At 40.6% G+C, this 20,738-nt stretch overlaps 1 protein-coding gene across 11 annotated transcripts in view; it reads right to left on the minus strand.

The window, feature by feature from the left end:
* KAT6B (lysine acetyltransferase 6B) overlaps positions 1 to 20,738 on the minus strand; it is a 168,206-nt gene that overhangs the window by 34,499 nt on the left and 112,969 nt on the right. For 9 of the 11 annotated variants that reach the window (XM_078391092.1, XM_020796145.3, XM_020796142.3 and 6 more), the window contains 5 exons: positions 19,238 to 20,169; positions 18,185 to 18,306; positions 11,633 to 11,748; positions 8,889 to 9,030; positions 1,348 to 1,509 (listed from right to left, as the gene is read on the minus strand). In XM_078391092.1, the coding sequence (XP_078247218.1) occupies positions 1,348 to 1,509; positions 8,889 to 9,030; positions 11,633 to 11,748; positions 18,185 to 18,306; positions 19,238 to 20,169 (1,474 nt within the window). The remainder of the gene's footprint in view (positions 1 to 1,347; positions 1,510 to 8,888; positions 9,031 to 11,632; positions 11,749 to 18,184; positions 18,307 to 19,237; positions 20,170 to 20,738) is intronic. The other 2 variants (XM_078391096.1, XM_078391095.1) reach the window with 1 other exon arrangement.

Genomic DNA, 20,738 nt, shown 5'->3' on the forward strand with positions numbered 1-20,738 from the left:
ACAACCACATGCAGTAAGTGGATGGCAGTTAGTTATAAAAGATGTGGAGAAGGGGATGATCAAGCTTGATGCTGTCATCAAATTATTGAGGGTGATAAAAACACAAAGGATAGCTATGGGCATGTACATGCTGACCTTCGACCACAACAAGATACAGAAAAGAGTTTAGTAAGCCTTGGAAACTCATCTAAATCAGTGAAAATAGGGAATTTAGGAAGTATTACTCATGTTCCTAATCCACATAATCATGAAGCTAAATTCAGCTATTGTTGATGCACGTCTGTGATTTTAGTCTCCATAGTTTCAAGTTCTAAAGGAAAAGAATGAGTGTTCAGTCATCATCTCCAAAGAAAATAGTCACTATGCTTAGTAAGGGGTGTCAATTCAGCTTTTGTTGTCCTCTACATACGGGAAGTGATGTGTCTGCATTGCAGATGTTCCAGCATGTGGGCTCTACATATAAGCAAAGCCTGTGATCTTCCAGATTCCTGCTCACATATAAAGGCCAAACACAAGGATGAATGTCTCCACAGCAGATGCATAGCTTTCCATATCTAGAAAGCAGTGACAGAGAAGGGAGAAGCTAGGTGCTCCCTTCTAAGAGTGATTTGTATATCTTTGAATGCAAGAACAGAGTACTGTATTCTAACAGTTAATGGTATGCATATACCAAGACTTTCTACCTACACTTGATTGTACATATCCATCAAGCAAATGGGACATTGCTTCACACCAAAATGTTAAAGGGAGAACAAGCCACCTATTAAAACCTTAAAACATTAAAACCTTCTCCTCTGTCTTCAAGCTTTCTGAAGGTTTTTGTCCTTCTAAGATTGTGGTCTGTTCCCAGGCCCCCATGATGTACTTCAAAACAACTAGTATAGACTACAATTCAAACAACCTAGAATTCCCTTTAAGTGTAGACACATTAGAGATTATTGCCTCAGGAGAACTATCCCCCCCCCCCCCCCGAATCCGTAAATAGCAGCTCACTTGCTGCCTTTTGGCTAAGTGCTCAAGAACATGCACAAACCTGATTAAGTCTACATATGCCAGATAAGTTAGAAGTACAACTCTACAACTCTTGACAGAGTACAATAATGACTAATGCTTCAAACAATGATTTTTCTTTGGCCTTTAATCAACAACATCTCAAGAATTAGGGAAATAAATAGGGCAGAATACTGGGTAAGCTGGTGAGTAAATACTAGGTAAGTAAATATTTACTTATTTATAATCAGAAAACTGGAATTGTTTTTAGTTGAAATTATGCACACCAAAACAGAAAGTACTGAAACTTTCATACAAAATCATGATAGTCTTACAATGCTGAAATCAGACTTTTACCTTAGAGAAGTATCCAACCAAGTGGCATCCTTTCTCATCGTTTTTTGTGAGAACATAGAAAAGAAATGGCTCGACATCATAATATAAGGTTTTGTGGTCCAGAAAGAGCTTTGCTAATAAGCAAAGATTTTGGCAATAAATTTTGCTCACATTCCCATCAACCTATGAAGAAGAGAATTTTCAATGTCAATATTTCACAAAATTGTAGGGTCATTGTATACCGTATTTCTATGAAATAAATGCACAGATACAGAGCGATATTGGTAAAAATCCTCTGTTTTTAATATTGTAGGCAACCACTAGTTCCACTTTTCCCCTGAAACAAACAAACAAAAATCTTAATATTAATTGTCTACATTTGTTTTTCTTTCTGATTAAACAGAACAGAAATTTGTGGGCACATTATGTTAAGCTGCTGATTACTGAAGACAGGAATGAAGGAAGAGAAAGTCAATACCAAAATTCCAAGCTTTGGAAGTATTGCTTACTAACCAGGGAGCTATAGTTTGGCATTATGCACAGTGGTTTTTACACAGAACTACAGAATCTATTGTTACCTTAAGTGAAATACTGAAAGTTTCAGAGTGACGCAACACAAACTGCAGTGGCCAGACTTCTTAGCGAAGTGAAAAAATACCAACATATTTCACCCACGCTGGCCGCATTGCATTGGCTGCCCATCCGCTTCCGCATCGACTTCAAAGTGTTGATGCTTACGTATAAAGCCCTAAACGATTTAGGGCCTCGATATTTGGCGGAACGCCTACTCCCACCAAGATCTATCCGTATCACTTGTGCGAGCCAGGAGGTGAGGCTGAGGAGCCTAACGCCGAGGGAGGCCCGGAAGGAAAAGACAAGAAATCGGGCCTTCTCGGCGGTGGCTCCTCGCCTCTGGAACAACCTTCCTCCTGAGATTCGTGCGGCTCCCTCGCTGGGTATCTTTAAAAATCAGCTGAAAACATGGATGTTCCGGCAGGCCTTCCCTCCAGTCAATCACTGATCTCCTCTTTTTCCCTTCCTTTATTGCTTGCTCTATCTTCTTGATATGTTTTACTCTGTAAAAATTGTCTTATATATACTTTTATTGTGTATTTTTATGTTGTAAGCCGCCTAGAGTGGTCTTAGCTGGCTAGATAGGTGGGATATAAATAAAATAAATAAATAAAATAAATAAACTAATCTTATTTAATTTTTCTGCACTCTCCATGAAGTTGTGGAGTTTAGCTTGATGAAGTGGAATTTTCTCCACAAAAGTTTGCAATTTGTTATTTTATTTGTGCAATAAAAGGTATCACCATCTCTTACATTTATGTAATCTTAAGGACTAAACAACCTTTTCCTAATTCTTTCTTAAGATAGACTAAGATTTCCTTTGACTCTAAATAAATTCTTTTATGAACAAAGAGATTAAACCAAATATTTAAAGCTGTTCCCCTTTATTTTCTGAATGGAAATCTGGACTTAAATGTGTTCTTTCCTAGATGTGCTCTCTTATATCTGCATTATATTTTGACCTGCTATTTTTTCGAACATTCTCCGTCATTTAGTTACCCATTCAATGTGCATTATTTATTTATCAAAAACTTCCATCTTGCCTTTCTGTTTTTTTACAGAAATACTGAAAGCTGCTAGCAATAACTCACATCCAAATACAGTCACAAAAGATACACAAAATCTACGGCAGGTGTCATATTAATCCTCAAATAACCAGAAACATGAGAGGAAACAAGTCAAATATGCATGGATGTGGCAGTAAGTGCCTCAGTTACGAAGCATTTGCTTTATTTTGACATTAACTATATTTCAGACAGCGTGGTATAGAGTATAAGAAATTGCTAAAAATACAGATAGGCTTACATAGAAATTATTTGTTGTTATCAAGTGCTGTCAAGCTGCATCCAACTTGCAGTGACCCTAATAGGGCTTTCAAGGCATATAAGAAATTTAAGAAGTCGTTTTACCAGTGCCACCCACCAGTGAGTTTCCATGGTAAAATAGAGATTTGACCTCAGGTTGCCTGACTCCTAGTCTATTGCTCCATTGATTACACCATACTTGCTCAACATTCAACAACCAGATCATAAGTGTCTCCAACTTTTGAGGGTCACTGAGTGTAACTGGAGTGTCAAGAATGTTGTGGGCAATTTTACAAAATGACTCTCATTTCCTTGAAGATAGATTAGTGAGGATGAAACAAAATCATTTTGCTCAAAATCTTAATACAGCAGAGAATGGGCCAATGACAAATAATGAATTGGCATAAGAAAGCATCACAAACAACCCATTTCACAGAAGGCAAACTGTTGATAACCAAAGATATTTGCACAAGCACAAAATAATCATCAACGAAAATAAATAAGTAAAGCAGTTCAGAAAGAAAGAAAGAAAGAAAGAAAGAAAGAAAGAAAGAAAGAAAGAAAGAAAGAAAGAAAGAAAGAAAGAAAGAAAGACAGACAGACAGACAGACAGACAGACAGACAGACAGACAGACAGACAGACAATGAGTGTGAAAATAAAGATGTTTCTGCAGGCTAATGCTTTGCTTTTCAGCATGTCAGCCTCCTAGTTTTTTTAATTAACAATTTATACAGTAATAAAATAATTTTCGAAATTGGGAGGGACAGAGATTCACTGGACACAGTCCATGTGCACAGCAGTACTCCAGGACTGTGACCTGGACTGAGGAAACAAAGTCAGTATAGTTGCACAATATGTTCCCAATAGTTGATTTCAGTCAACAAACTTCCATTTTATATCTACTAAAATTTCTGCGTACTTTTCAAAGACAGTCTCAGAGAACATGTTAGAAATAATCTAGATGTAATCAAGGCATGAATTATTTATTGTGACCAGCTTGTACTTCCCTAGGACTGAGAACAGTTGAAAAAATAGTTTTAAGCTGGCAAAAGACTTCCCACGAACATCATTACATACATACCAAAGAGCAGGTCAGAGTGTGAGAACTACACTACTGAATCTTCAAGGAAAGTTCAACTTTGTCTTACATTCATATGTCAGACAAATGGCAAACCTACAGAACCTCACCCACTTCTGTTCCAGTTTGTTCACCTTCATCTGGGACATTGCCAGTTCAGAAATTCTACTCCCTCCTTAAGTTTTACTGAAAGAATAAGTCTAAGCTGCCATAGTGCCAATAACATGGCACGACGGATCCCCAGATGGCCTCTCCTCCTAGTAGGTGTTGAATAGCATGAAGGACATATTTTATATTAACCCAAAAAGTATATTTATATTAGCTCAAAAAGTATATGGTATGGTAAAACAACTGAAAGCAAACTACACAAAGCCATCAAAACTCACAAGACTAGCGATCACTGCAATATATTATACAGCTTGATATATATAGCAGTAGTTAACAGAACAGCAGCATGGATTTCCTTCTGCAAAGACATCTGCTTTGCAGTTCCTGCCATTCCAGGTCTAAAACACAGAACTCCTGCTGAATTTTAAATATATTCTCATAACAGCTTCAAATGCAATCTTCCATTATTTCAACACAACTGGGGGGAAAAGGGATGCATAATCAGACTTTGTTAATCTAAATATTTAGCTGAACACTTTTTTCCTTTCAAATTGTTGTCAGATCTACATTCATTCATTCGGTACTACTGACACTTTCAGCATTATATTGTCTAAAAGTATTTTTTGCAATATACTTAGTAATTTTGCCCTATCAAATCGATTCTGATTTATGGTAACCGTTTTCAGTGTTTTGTAGGTAGAAAGTACTCAGAAGTGGTTTACCATTCCCCTTTTCTGGGAGCATCCTGGGATTGTGCACTTTGCTCAAAGCCAAACAAAGCTTACTAATCTGGGATGCCCAGTAAGGAATTGAACTCCCAAACTCTGCCTCTGTAGCTATTTTTATTTATTTTATTTAGGTGTTCTATTTTTACCCCGCCCATTGTAGATTCAGGAATCTACAATGGTTCTAGATGCTTAACCCACTGAGCTATCCAGCCAACATGACTTCCTTACAAACTGAATTCTTAAGTAGGCACATACTGAAGATTAAAAGCCTGAAGGTGAATTTCAGTAGAATATGTAGAGTGGAATCCACAAAAAACACTAGAATTCACATAAAAAGGAAGGTATATGTAAACATAACGAGTTCTATAATTCCTACAAACTTCATGCAATGTGACCAAGAGGGAAGAATTATGGAAGCTATACTGCAAAACATATGGAAGGCATCAGGCTAGCTATCCCACAAGGAAAACAACTCTCCAGTTTTCCTTGAGGTGTTGCCAAAAATAAGATGAATGGTATAAATCTGCACACTTCAGGAACAAATAGTGAAGATTTAGCTAGAATCACCTCTCATGCTACAGTCAGGTGAAAATCAAAGTACACCCTCTTTGAATTCTATGGTTTTACGTATCAGGACATAATAAAAATCATCTGGTCCTTAGCAGGTCTGAAAATTAGATAAATACAACTTCAGATGAACAACAACACATGACATATTACATGGTGCCATGATTTATTTAACAAAAGTAAAGCCAAACTGAAGAAGTCATGTGTGAAAAATGAAGTACACCCTTACTGCTTCCATAGGAATTAAGGGACTAAGTAGCAGCCAAGTGCTGCTAATCAATTGCCACTGAGTAACTGATCATCAGCAAGGGTGACAACCTCTATAAAAGCCAAAGTTTTAGTGGTATGCTGATCTGTAGCATTCAGGTGTATTAACACACGCGAAGGAGGAAAGACATCAGCAATGATCACAGAGAAGCAACTGTTAAGGCCATTTTCAAACAACTTGAAATCCATAATTCTATAGTGAGGAAGATTATTCACAAATGGAAAGCATTCAAGACAATTGCCAATTTTCCCAGGAGTGGACATCCAAGCAAATTCACCCCAAAGCAGACTGTGTAATGCTGAGAGAAATTGCAAAAAAACCCACAAGTTACATCTCAGACTCTACAGGCCTCAGTTATCATGTGAAACGTTAAAGTTCATGACAGTACAATTACATACAGTACAGGTATGGTTTGTTTGGAAGGGTTGCCAGGAGAAAGCCTCTTCTCTCTAAAAAGAACATGGTAGCACAGCTTAGGTTTGCAAAGTTGTATCTGGACAAACCACAAGATTTCTGGAACAATGTCCTTTGGACAGATGAGACCAGAGTGGAGATGTATGCATAATATACAGTGCCATGTTTGGTGACAACCAAACACAGCAGCACACTCCCACTGTCAAGCACAATGGTGGAGGTGTGACGATTTGGACTTGTTTTGCAGCTACAGTCACTGAGTTGACTATGAATTCCTCTATATACCGAAGTATTCTAGAGTCAAATGTGAGGCCATCTGTCCAACAGCTAAAGCTTGGCCAAAACTGGGTCACACAACAAGACAATGATCCCAAACATATCAGCCAATCTACAACAGAATGGCTGAAAAAAAAAGAATCAAGTTGCAATGGCCCAGTCAAAGTCCAGATCTCAACCCAGTTGCAATGCTGTGGCAGGACTTTCAGAGAGCTGTGCATAAACATATGCCCACAAACCTCAATGAATGGAAGCAACATTGTAAAGAAGAGTGGCCCAAAATTCCTCCACAACGGGAGAGACTAATAAAGTCATAGAGAAAACTATTATTTGATGTTATTGCTGCTAAAGGTGATTCTAAAAGCTGTTGGATCAGAAGGTGTACTTTGTTTTTCACACATTGCTTCTCCATTTTGGCTTTATTTTTGTTAAATAAATCATAGCACCATGTAATATGGCATGTGTCGTTGTTCATCTGAAGTTATATTTATCTAATTTTCAGACCTGTTAAGGACCATATGATTTTTATGTCCTGATATGTAAAACCATAGAATTAAAAGAAGCTGTAGTTTTTTTTCACATGACTGAATATTTTTCACTTCACATCAGAAGAAACTCTAAATCAGCCAGTGATTTATTTACATCGGGATGGCAAACTGTTTTCTGTCAAGGGCTGTATTCTCACAGGAATAATCTCAGGGTCTGTGTGCTGCTGCTTGGACTCTGCCATTGCCAGCACTATGCAGACTCCTTATTCCTTCTCCCTGACCAATATAGTGTTGGGGGAGAGACAGACTGCTTTTGCCAAATACTGTATGTAAATTGATCACATACAGAGAAGTTAAAAAATCAAAACAAGGACTGCCCAAAATTAGATCAAGGTGTATAGCCTAGTTTGTAACGAGAACAAATATGTCCACCTAAGAGATTTGGTAGCTCAGTATCAAGTCCTTAATATGGTATCTCTTTGAATGACACAGCAAATATCTAAAATAATCTCTCAGTCTTTGAGCCATATATTTCTAAAAATTTGCCACACTGGCCAGGAACCTTTCGAGATTGCACAGCATAACTGGGTAATCACACAAGAGATTCTACCTGACTAGCTTGCCATCCATTATGCTCTCCCACCTCCTTCAGCCTGGAAAATGGGTCACCACATAGCCAAACTGAAGGAGAAACCATTTGCACAACTTCCCTTGTTCATGTGGTTTTTTTCAACAGGATTTTTGCAACTGTAGAATAGTTGATGATCTGACCAAGACAAAGCAATAACATATTAGCTCCTTATAGAAGAATCGTAAGGAACCAGTCGACACATTTTCTGCCGAGCAGAATTTCCAAAGACGGCTTAAGTCGATTAAATAACGAAGGGAATTTCCTACATGACACTGTGTAAAATACTTACATTATGCAGCATCTGGACCAGCTTAACTATTTTTTTAAAACCATGTCTACAAAAGGGCATTGTACTATTTACTTATGTGGAAAGTCCTCCTAATATATATCTACTTTCCACTGACTAGGAAAAAGTTAAAACTTACTAAGACTCATGTGTATGAGAAGTCAGGGGGAAAAACTATTTCAGCATGTATACTATTCCAAAGGACAACAAAAAGACACAATTCAAACCAATTTAAAATACTGGTATTACAAATAAAGAAAAGGATCAAATTTGAAAGCTACCTCAAATATACAAGAATGATGAGCTGGGAGGACTAAGGTTCTGACAAATACATTTAGGACCAAATGAGAAAATCCTGTTCATGTAAGTTCTATGGTGTAAAGGTAATGACGTAATCAACTAGGTGAATTTACCCAAGTGCTGGGTAATCCATTTCATTGTTGGGAACCTGCGGGAGCCACACTGATGGGAGAGAAAAGTCTTTAATTACAAAAACTAATAATAATAATCACTGGTATTGGGATGACTTTACCAGCAGTGGTGATTTTTGGTAATTAAAGACTAGCTCATCAGATCAGAGATAACAAGAACATGATTCGGGGTGGTTGTAATAATTTCAACTAGTTAATGTAATGGAACAATTCTGAATATTTAAAAGTGCCGTACCAGGCTTAAACATTAAGATTCAAAACACCTATCAAAAGTACACAGCACTCATATTTCTTGCAGGGCCAGCCACAGACCTCCAATGGTCAGAGGAAACTTTATTTCTCTTTACAATATATGCTTGCTCTTCAAACAGCATGCAGCCGTTACTAAGACAAAGGAACTATCGCCTACCTCAAAGACTGAAAGGTCCTTCCTTCTGTAGATTTCATTGGCTGGAGGATGAAACCAGCCACACTTTTTTGCATGCCTTAGCAAAATATTTTTACTCTTCATATATTTAAGACAGAATTCACACAGGAAGAGCTTTGACAGTCTGTTGATGTTTAAAAATCAGACCAGTTAATATCAATTTTTCATTACAAAAGTCCTGACCAACATTTCTATTCAGTTTGATTTCAATATGCATTACAGAAGGAAAAGAAAAAACTGGAATTGAAAGAATGTAAATTATTCTTAATAATAAATTAATCATTAAGAAGTCAGGGTTATGAACAATTCTAGTTAGGAAACATAGTTCCAGGACTTCATGAACTCCAGCTAGCCATGATAGACAACATTTTAAATCCTATCAGCAAGCTCTGAAGCACTATCCCACCAAAATATTGGAACAATATTATACACATTTTCAAAGCCTATCAGTTCATCAGACCGAGTGATGTTACAAAGTTGTGTGTCAGTAGCTCAGTCTTTATCTAGTTTAATGAAAATACAATCAACAAATAATAAGCAGCAATTGATTTCCTATCTTGGAATGCTCCCTTCCAAATTTTAAACCTAATATTTCTCCCTTGTTCAAACAATTTTTATTTATAGCTCAAAATTAATCATTCATGTTTCTGTATTGCAAAAATCCAAATGAGGATGGACTATGGATTTTAACTGACAAATTTCCTTTATTGATTCTCTATTTTAATATTTTCACTTGAAATGGTGAAGAACTACAAGCTAGCATAACTTATGAACATTTAAGATTCCAAATTAAAAATAAAGAAAAGTTCAACTCAAGCACAAGCCTTTCTCACTGCTTCTAATATGGAAAAGAAGGAAACAGGTACATCTACACGGTTTACAAACTACATCTAATCTATACATTCAGAACATGTGACATGTGGCATTTTACAGCATTCAAATAACTCCATGCAAACTTATAAGGCAGACAGGGTTCACGGCATGAAGTTTCACTTTGCCTGTTAATTTTAATACCAGTCTTCCAATTCTTATTGAAGCAGCACGTAAGTGTCCTTCACCATTAAAAAGTTGCTTGGAAGCAAAGGGAATATATTCCAAATATGGAAAGAGGATGGGCTGAATTGTTTTACTGGTGTTGGTTTTTTTTTTTTTTTTCATTTTACATACAAGTTTAAGATCTCTCTATGAAATTAGAAGCCTAAGAGCTATACAAAATATCAATTATGATCGGGCTGACAGACATACTTCTTCCCACTTAGGTATCTATATGGTCACTGGCTCATTTTAAAGTGCCAGTTTCTTCTCTGTCAGTCATTACTACTATAATCATATTCTTCTTCTTGTTGTTGTTCCAGGAACGGAAAGTCAATCAAGTTAGGGTTTTTTGTTTTGCCATCTTCAAAGTGAATGTTTTTGGGCTCATCTGGTTACAAGAACTTACTAGCCCCTTCGATAAGATTCTTGTTAGATCTCTGCAGAATTCATATTTGATAGTCATTGCAAGTTTCTGAACTCACTGCATTTTAATTTATTAAAAATTGACATCATTATTGATATATTCAATCAAAAAAGTATGCAATGAAGATATGTATCTATAGATATTCCCTTGTTCTGGAACTGGGGACTGGAACTTACATGGTATACCTCTTTACTTTGCTGCAAATCACTACTGCTGACCAACAATACATTTTTCTCCTTTTGGCCTGATACTACAGAAATTAAATTTTTGTAAAGTCTCTGAAGTAAGAGTTCCTAATCAAAGCTGAAAATTAAGAACATTTATACAAAAAACAATGTTGCACTTCGTTTTTCAAAAAGATAGCTCTTTTAGTGTGTTTCAGCATATGGAACAAAAATATTTTTAAAAGAGTTGTGGCACTTTAAAGACTAACAAATGTATGGATTATGATCCTCTTTGTAAGATTATGTCATCACCCCATTATTATGTTCCATATATGAGTAAGTGAACGACAAACCATGAAATATCCCACTGAAATAAATTTGTCAGTCTTTAAGGCAGCACAAATCTTTTATTTTTATTCCTGTTAATCTTCTATTTTTATTTCTGCTATAGTTGCATTTTATTGCAACCATATCTCTTTCAGGCTCCCCAGGACAATATCACCAAATTTGATGGCAAACTGTGCCACAGAATGTCTGTGGCAACCAGTAAAAACTATCAAGTTCTTGCTTCAAATAAGTTTTCATGGTTTGCCACCAAAATTCAGAGGTGAACTAGGAAAATCCCATTAAAACAAACAAATAAAAATTCCTTCCTTGTTTAAACAGAAGCTAGCTTTGAGCTCTACAGGAATCTTCAGCAGACTATTATAGAGCTGTGGCTGGTGCATAAGAAACAAAAATGTTCCAAAATAAATGGCCAGAGTTATGGACCCAGTTTCCATTTTTAAAGTAAGTTCCAGAATGGGGGCTGTAGAATGAGCTACATATCTGGCCCACATATCTGGCCACAGATTTTGAACTTTCATTTCTTCAGTTCCACCCCTATCTCTGTAACGTCCAGCCTGACGAAGACTTCTGTGGAATCCAAACCTAGCTTTTCCCTCTGATCTATTAAAAATATCACCTGCCTTTGTCTTTGGATTGTATGCAAGAACCACGTGGCTTTTTCTCCTCTTTCCGGCACAGCATCCATTGGTGGAAAGATGCAGCCTACAGAATAGCTAAAGTTGGCCACTGTTAAAAATGAAAGGACTATTCCTTACCTTGCATATTCCTGTGGATAAGGTGAGGAGTACCAAGTCTGTATCTCGAATTTCCCGAATTCTATAACAGATGGGTACCGTCCATTTGCTTCTCCTCCATTTTTACAACCAATCTTCTATTAATGACAAGTTTTAAAGAAGTTTGTAAGTGTACAACAAAAATTCTTTTTCCATCATGTCCCATTAATCAGACAGTTTTGCTGGATTCTAAAAATGATACTATGTATTAAGTTGCACGAATCTGTTTGCAGAGAATTAAGCTTGCTTACTAGCGCTTGTGACCCTGCCCTGTGTCCATACTGAGACCTCTGAGCCCCCCCCTCCTTGGAGACGAGCCTCGCCGCGCTGGTCGCTGGACGCGTCGGGGAGATCTTGCCACGGAGCTTTGGCGCGGTGGATGGTCGCTGCTACCAGCAAGCGCGGAGCGTAGGACGCCGGGTTCGCCTGCGGAGTGGTGGTGAGCGGCTGCCTGAAGGCGTTTGGGGGACCCTCGTTGCCTGGGAGGTGCCTTGCCTGGTGGAGTTGGCGGAGGAACGGGGCATCTCCTGCAGATTGGGGACCTTGGGGACGCGCCTGGACGGACTGCTGGACTTGGGGGTAGCTGAGAGGGTCCAGGATCCTGCAGCATCAGCGGGAGCTGGGAGGTCACCGGAGCGTGGGAACGCCGGCGCCATGTTGGAGATTCCCCCCCCAGCTCCTTCTTCCCTCGCCTGCTTCTCTGCCTCAGCCTGCTTGCTGCCACTTGATCTCCCCCCAATTGGATCCTTAAGGGGGGAAATGGCAGGGTCCAAGCTTTTTCCAGCTTGCTTACTAGCGCTTGTGACCCTGCCCTGTGTCCATACTGAGACCTCTGAGCCCGTTATTGTGATCTGGGACTCCGGCCGTGTTAACGAAACGCCATTGACTCCAGTTCTATCTAAAGGGTCAAAATCAACTGTCAGAGAAAAACAACTCTCGGCTATATGTGGGGCATAACCTTTGGGGGAATTTTGTAGTCATATTGTGTTCTTATTTTTTTTTTTAATTGTTAATATTTTTTGTTTTCTGTTAGATTACTTTTGTATATTTTATAATTGTATATGTAATTTATTTTGGGTTAACTTGATTGTTTGCACTTACCTGTCTTTTTTTTTTTTTTTTTTTTTTTTTTTGATATGGTTTGGAAGGCCTGCCGTCCCAGCGAGGGGCCCCAGAATATTTCTGTGATTACGGGTAGGGGGAAATATGGCGTTGGCTCCGTCCCTGCTCGTGTTAGAAGAACTAGGGACAGATGTTTAAAGGCTGTTCCTTGTTCTGAGACGGAGACCAGCCTCCAGTATCGAGGTAGCCAGACCAGCCTACCTTCCACTCTACGCCTGGTGTTGTTGAATGCCAGGTCTGTATCCAATAAGGCCCAGGTAATTCAAGACCTTATTCTGGAGGAGGATACAGACCTGGCTTGCATAACCGAAACTTGGATCGGCGGAGAGGGGGGTCCCCCTCTAGCTCTCATCTGTCCGCCCGGTTATGCTGTCCAACACCAGGGCAGACTGGAGGGTCGGGGGGGGGGAGTAGCCATTGTCCATAAGTCCAGCTTGGAGGTCACTAGGCGCTCCTCGGTGATAAAGCCGGGTCTTGAGGCCCTCCACGTGTCTGTCGGGGCCAGGGACGGTATTGGGATCTTGCTGGGCTACCGTGCTCCCCGCGACCCAGCCACCTCCCTACCGGAGCTGGTGGACTTCGTCTCCGCGACACTGTTGGGTTCCCCGAACCTATTGGTGCTGGGGGATTTCAACGTGCGCGCGGGGGCGGAGACATCTGGTCCAGCTCTTGAGTTCTTGGAGACCATGGCCTTCTTGAACATGTCCCAACATGTCAACGGTCCCACTCACGTGGGGGGTCATACACTCGACCTGGTTTTTTCTACCAATGGGAGCGAGAGTGGTCCGATGGTGACTGACCTTGAGTCGGTACCCTTGTCATGGTCGGATCACCACCTAATAAAGTGTACCATTAAAATGGCTCTCCCCCCCTGCAGGGAGCAGGGATCTATTGTTATGGTCCGCCCTCGAAGGCTACTGGATCCTGTTGGATTCCAGGATGCCATGAGAGGTGTTACGGCTGACCTGGCTGGCGCTCCTGTCGAGGCTCTGGTGGATGGCTGGTTTGCTGCCGCGACTAGGGCTGCTGACATGATCGCACCTAAACGCCCTCTCCGGCGCAGAGACCGCCCGGCACCCTGGTTTAACCGGGACCTCCGGGCGAGGAAGCGGGTCAGGAGACGGCTAGAGCGCAGGTGGAGAGGGGCCCCGACGGATTTTAATAGGATAGCTGTCAGGGTCGCTACTAACCTTTATCTTGCTAAGGTAAAGGCTGCTAGTAGATCATACCTCGCTAACCGGATAAGCGAGGCGTCCAACCAGCAGGCGGAGTTATTCCGTATAGTACGCGACCTTTCCGGAGTTGGTCCGGGTGATGGGCCTCCCCCTAGTTTTTCGCCGGACCAATTTGCAGCATTTTTTAAATCAAAAGTGGAGGCCATCCGCCGGGACCTCTCTCCTTTTTTGAGTACAGTGAGTCGAACTGAGATGTCCAGCGCTCCGTCTTGCCCGGTGATTTTGGACACCTTTCAGCCTGTTACGTCTGATACTGTCTCCAGGGCGCTTGATCGCTGTCGTGCCACCACCTCCTCTTTGGACCCTTGCCCGGCCTGGCTAATCAAAGCGGCCAGGCCGTTAACAACGGAGTGGGCCACGGCTATTATAAATGGGTCTCTCCTTGAGGGCAGATTTCCATCTGCCCTGAAGGACACACTCATTAGGCCCATTAGGAAGAAACCTAGTTTGGCGGCGGACGAAATTGGCAACTACAGGCCCGTCGCCAATGTTTCCTTCCTTAGCAAGGTAGTCGAGAGGGTGGTGGCCGATCAGCTTCAGGCGCTCTTGGAAGAAACAGATGCCCTGGATCCATTCCAGTCGGGCTTCAGGCCGCGCCACGGCACAGAAACGGCTTTGGTCGCCCTGTGTGATGACCTACTGAGGGAGGCCGACAGGGGTAAAGTGTCCCTGTTGGTCCTCCTCGACATCTCAGCGGCCTTTGATACCATTGACCACGGTATCCTCCTGGGGAGGCTCTCCGAGTTGGGAATAGGTGGCCTGGCATTGTCCTGGCTCCGTTCCTTCTTGGAGGACCGCCCCCAGAGAGTCCAGCTTGGGGAGAGGGTCTCGGCCCCGTGGAGCCTCAATTGTGGGGTTCCACAGGGGTCGATTATCTCCCCAATGCTATTTAACATCTATATGAGGCCGCTGGGTGGGGTCATCAGGGGGTGTGGAGCTTCGTGCCACCAGTATGCGGACGACACGCAGCTCTACATCTCCTTTTTGCCAACCGCAGGAGAAGCCGTCCTGTGCCTCCAGCGCTGCCTGGGGACTATACTGGAATGGATGCAGGAGAACGGGCTCAGGCTGAACCCGGACAAGACGGAAGTGCTGAGGGTGGGCCCCCCCACAGTCGGGGATTTGGGTAACTCCCTCTCTTTTGGGGGGGTGACTCTCCCTGCTAGGGATGGGGTACGCAGCTTGGGGATCCATCTGGACCCGGTGCTCTCCATGGAGTCACAGGTGGCATCGGTGGTCCGCACCGCCTTTTTTCACCTTAGGCGGATAGCCCAGCTGCGGCCCTACCTGGAAGTGGGGGCGCTCACCACCTTAGTACATGCGCTCGTAATCTCAAGATTAGACCACTGTAATGCGCTCTACGTGGGGCTTCCTTTGAGGCTGCTGCGGAAATTACAGGTGGTGCAGAATGCGGCGGCCAGATTACTTAGTGGAGTGAAAAAATTCCAACATATTTCGCCCACTCTGGCCGCATTGCATTGGCTGCCCATCAGGTTCCGCATCGACTTCAAAGTGCTAATGCTTACGTATAAAGCCCTAAACGGTTTAGGGCCTCGATACTTGGCGGAACGCCTACTCCCACCAAGTTCTACCCGGGTCACACGGGCGAGCCAGGAGGTGAGGCTGAGGAGCCTAACCCCGAGGGAGGCCCGGAAAGAGAAAACAAGAAATAGGGCCTTCTCGGCGGTGGCTCCTCGCCTGTGGAATAACTTACCTCCTGACATTCGCGGAGCTCCCTCGCTGGGCACTTTCAAGAATCTATTAAAGACCTGGATGTTTCGGCAGGCCTTCTTATAAAACTATTTTTTTGATTTTCCTATCTCTTTATTGTCTTTTTTCTCTTTTACCTGTTTTTGTATTGGTTGTTTATTTTTATTGTATTTTAACGTTGTTGTAAGCCGCCTAGAGTAGTCCTCGCGACTAGATAGGCGGGATATAAATAAAATAAATAAATAAATAAATAAATAAATAAATGCTAACAGTCCTTGTTTACTATAGCTATAATACAGGAAAACCCATATTCACTAAAGGGCATATAGGAAGTGAGCAATTGCGACTCAGCAAGCCAACAGATTTGGCTCTGAAAGTATTTAACCTCCTTTTATAAGCAGCTGGACTTCATTCTAATTTTCTATATCAAGCTCAAAGATGAAAAGATTTTATACTTCATATAAAATACGTAAGAAAATGGATAAGAGACTATATCATGAACAAAACAGATCAAGATTACTCTGAAATTAATAGTTTATTTCAGGAAAGGCAAACATATAATGGGGGAAGGCTTGAAAACATGGGAATAAAAGAAAGAAACACACACACACAAAAAGAAAGGAAAAAAGGAGAGATTGAGAAATAACAGAAACCAGCTGGAATTTTTAACTAATGAAGGAAGAGCTGTATTAATGCTACATTCCTCAGCCTTTAAATTCTATTCTAATTTCTCCACACAACAAAAGAGGATAAAAGATGCAATGGAAAATAAAAATGAAGAAGTAGAAAAGAGATAATGTAAACCTTGCTCCATATACAAGCTAGTTATAAGAAGGAACCAAGAAAGTAAAGGGAGCATCAGACCAAAGCTACACAGAGAGTCCCTTAAGTTCTGAAACCAGTAAAAACTAGTCCCTAGCTTCTCTGTCTAACTTACCGATTTTATCAGGCCCAGAGCTCACTTACTCCATCACCAAAAGATGGCTGCTGACCACGTATATGGTACAGCCAGCTATGGTAGGGAGTGTTCATAAAAGTCTTAAAATATTTCTCTACGTGAGAAGATCATAAAGAACATTATGATTTTCTCACTTAGTGAAATATTTTAAGATGAGAGCTTGGGGGGTTATAATGTAAGGGAAGCATACTTGCTTACCAGTTTATACACACATTTTTAAATCTCTACTGTCATCATGTGTATTGTAATATATTTTATAAACAGTATTGCCCATATTATGTTATTGAAGTTTTGGTATTAGAGTATTTCTAATGTTTTTATTTGCTGAAAGTATGGTTACATAATTATTTCCAAACTATAATATTTGCTGAATAGAATTACTGTATTTACTGCTATTTACTAGAAGTTATTATTGGAAATGAATTCTCATTTTAGTTGTGTTTAGTATCTACTGGGAGCTGTCTCAGGAACAAATCGTTGTGGAAAAGCAGTGTATGATCCCTGCCACCCCCTCAGAGGTGTGGTGAAGCAGGGCTGCTATCCTCCATTGTGGGCTCCACTGACTCATCAGGCTAATAATAATGAGTTGTAACAAAGTCCTGTCACTCATTTCTGGGAGTCTTTCTACTCAAGTTCTGGTTACTGCCATTGGATTTGAGTCACCTAATATCTACTGCTACAGCTGAGTCTAAGTCACCAGCCCCAGCAGTTCGGCTTTCCTCAATAAGGGTCAGTGTACCTGCAGGGCAGCTGGCCCTCGTGCTGCAGCACTCTTTGCATTCCTGGTCAGCACTCTTTGCATTCAACCCTCTCTGATGCTGGGAGTGGCATCTTTAGTGCCACTTCTGTGTTGGAGTTGGGCACCCCCACACAGATGGCTTGCTAGGGTAGAGCTGTGCCTCTAAAAAGCATATAAACTACTTTACAAAAAACTAAGGATGGGATGCAACATTAGATTTCAATTGTTAAAAATAAATAAATCAAGTAGATCTATGCAACCATGCTCCCCTTCCCACTACAGTTCCCCTCAGTGTTGCCTCAAAATTAGTTCTGGAGGTCTGGAAAGCCCCTGTGAGCTAGTTTTGGGGCTACAGAAGAAGGGGAAAGGAAGAAAGTTCCAAACATTCCACCAATGCAATACTGGATTTAACAGAATATATAATGCAAAATGACATGTCATTCATTCATAGTCACCATGGGTCAGAGGTAACCTGATGACACATTAACAGCAATATAATGCATGATCATGTCAGATCTTGCTTAAAATATTTAATTTTTTTAAGAAAGAAAGGAATCCACACTTGCATATAGCTGTTCTATACATATCAGCTATCTAGGGTTATCCTTGACAGTTTCTACTCTATTAAAAAGGGGAACTAAATTTAATGGGACTTTTAATTAATCCTTAAATTAATGCAAGCTTAAGCACAGTATGACAAAATCAGCATGATTTAGCTACAATTACATACTGTTAACTACCAAACTATACCTGGGAACTGGGAACCATACCTCCATAGCAAGTTCCTGGGCCTGCTTAAACATTTCCAAATCTTCTTCTGTAACAATGTCCTTGCTTCCCATCAGAAACAGATCAGAGTTTTCTTCTTTGATGCTTATTTGAATTTCTGTACCTGTTATTAAAAATGAGCAGAGAGTTAATGCACCAACATGATGGTGAAAATTGCCCTTATGCTACCAGAATGACATTTCCACTATATACCATAAACAGTTATAACTGTAACATCCTATTTCTCACTTGACAGCAAACCTTTATCAAATTATAATAGCTGTACCACAAAAATATTTTTACATTTATTTCAAATAAATGCTGCCAGTTATCAGTAGGATTTGAATTCACCACCGAAATTAGCTTTCACACTCTACCCCTACCCAACAAACTAACAATTTCTGTACAAAACTATACTGAACAATTGAAAGAGCAGCACATATTTCATATATTTTAGCAAAACTCCCAATTTCACCTTATTGTTAAAGATAAAGCTTTCAACACTCCATTAATCTTAAGACAATACTATTTAAATCATATTAGAAGAGGCTAAAGCTAGTAATACATTTCTTTTCTTAAAGAACAGATTTATATAAAAAAATACAAAAAGCAAATTTCACAGCAGTTATAGATCCAGTGTTGTGTAGCAGAATGGAATGTGGCATGGAAAAGCAATGGAGGAGAGGGAAACAAAGAGTTGAAATGGACATCCTAATAAATGCCAACAGTACTGTGGCCAAAGAAAGGGGAAAAGGACAGCATGGAGTGGCTACCAACACACTACTACAAAAAGCATAAGCAACATTATGAACACATAGGGTTGGGGGCACTACTGTTGCTACATATGCAAAAAAACTGACAAAGAACAAGGTGGTACAGGATTAGTTGGAAAAACACTTTGGAGATTTAATCAGCATTAGTTAAAAGATCAACGTTCACTGCTTTGTATGAGAGTGAAGTAAGAACAAGAAAAATAGCTGAGGCCTATGTGACAAAATAAGAATTTGGATTTGGACGGGACGCAGGTTTGGTTGGCGCTTTGACCTGTTGCTTACCATCATTCTGATCAGGTTTAATCCTTCCGTCTGCCAAGCTCCCCTTCCCTGGTGAGGGGGTCCCCATCTGAGGGGTCACTTTATACTTTAATCTGCCTAGAATCATGCGCTTTTTAAGGAAAGTTGTTTGCTTGAAGTGAGCAACTGCTTTAAAAGCACGTCCTCTAGACATACCCCATCCAGAGGTGGAGGAATGAGAAATAAACCTACTTCTAATCTCTTTCTTTCCATAGAAAGCAGTACTAGACTTGGATGCAGAAGAGAACGGTGTTTTACGATGCAAACGTTTGGGCGGTGCATAACTTGGATGCCCTTTTTTTCGAGACTGTCCCTGAGTGGCATAAATATGAGAAAGTCCATCAAAGAGTCCCTTTAGCTGACTGTTATTAGGAAGGCTGCTAAAGGAGGGTGCACTTGACTGACTGGAAGAGCTCTGGGGAGAATTAGAAGAGATGGAATTGCCAGATTTTTGTGAACTGGGGCTCTGACCAGAGATGGGGGTTTGGTGTGGAAGTGAAGAAGGTTTTAGCTTTTGTGTGGTACCTGTAGCCAACACATGGGAAGTACATGTTTTTTTCTGAGAGGCCATTTTCCTTGGATGGTAATGCTTTGAAAAGTCTATTATTTCACCTCGTGATCTGCGACCATCGGGTGATGGTGTAAAAAACTTAGTAAGGCCATCTATGAGCCCTTTGGTTTTCTTGTTAACATTAAGTGTAGAGGCAGGTATGTAGGTGGAGGTGGAGGTGATGATTTTGGTGGCGGTGGCACCAGGCCAGGTGGGGTCTGTAACAGCCAATCTGCTGCTTGATTCCTTCACAGATGCAGCATGACCAGATGAAGGTGTGGTACAGACTTTAGTCTTTTGACCCCTACCAGGTGACCCCCTTCCTGTGAATGCATTCATGGATCCTTCAGCGCTGGTTACAGACCTGGCAAAGAAATTTTGGAGGAAAAATTGAAGTTAGCACTGAAGAACATTATAAATCAATGGCACCACTATAGCATACAAACTACTAATGACACTTAATTTGAAATTTAATGAACTTGTGACTATCTGAATAGTTACCAGTCATGAGGTCTCATGAAACAAAAACAACAAAAGAGCTTTGTAGCACCATAAAAACCAACAATTTTTGCTTATTAGAACCTTTTCTGGACTATACTGTATATCATGAAGTGGACTGAAAGTAATCCTCAAAATTTCATTGCAAATAAACTCGCTAGTCTTCAAGTGTTCATAACATTCTTTGTTGTTTCTGCTTCAACAGACTAATACAGCTAATCCCATTTCCAGAAACTGCTGCAAATAAAAACATGTCCCCATGTTACTTTCAAACAAAAGCTCTTCCAAGAGATTGTACAGTATGCTAAATTTATTTTAGCTGATTTTGGGGAAGGAAAGGACTGGTTAAATAATGACAGTTAACTAAGGCTTGCCTCAACTCTAGTCCATCACTCAACTTCCTGAAGAAGCCATCTTCTCTCAACTTTATTTCCT

Source organism: Pogona vitticeps, chromosome 3 (genome assembly GCF_051106095.1).
Source record: "Pogona vitticeps strain Pit_001003342236 chromosome 3, PviZW2.1, whole genome shotgun sequence".
Taxonomy (NCBI): Eukaryota; Metazoa; Chordata; class Lepidosauria; order Squamata; family Agamidae; genus Pogona; species Pogona vitticeps.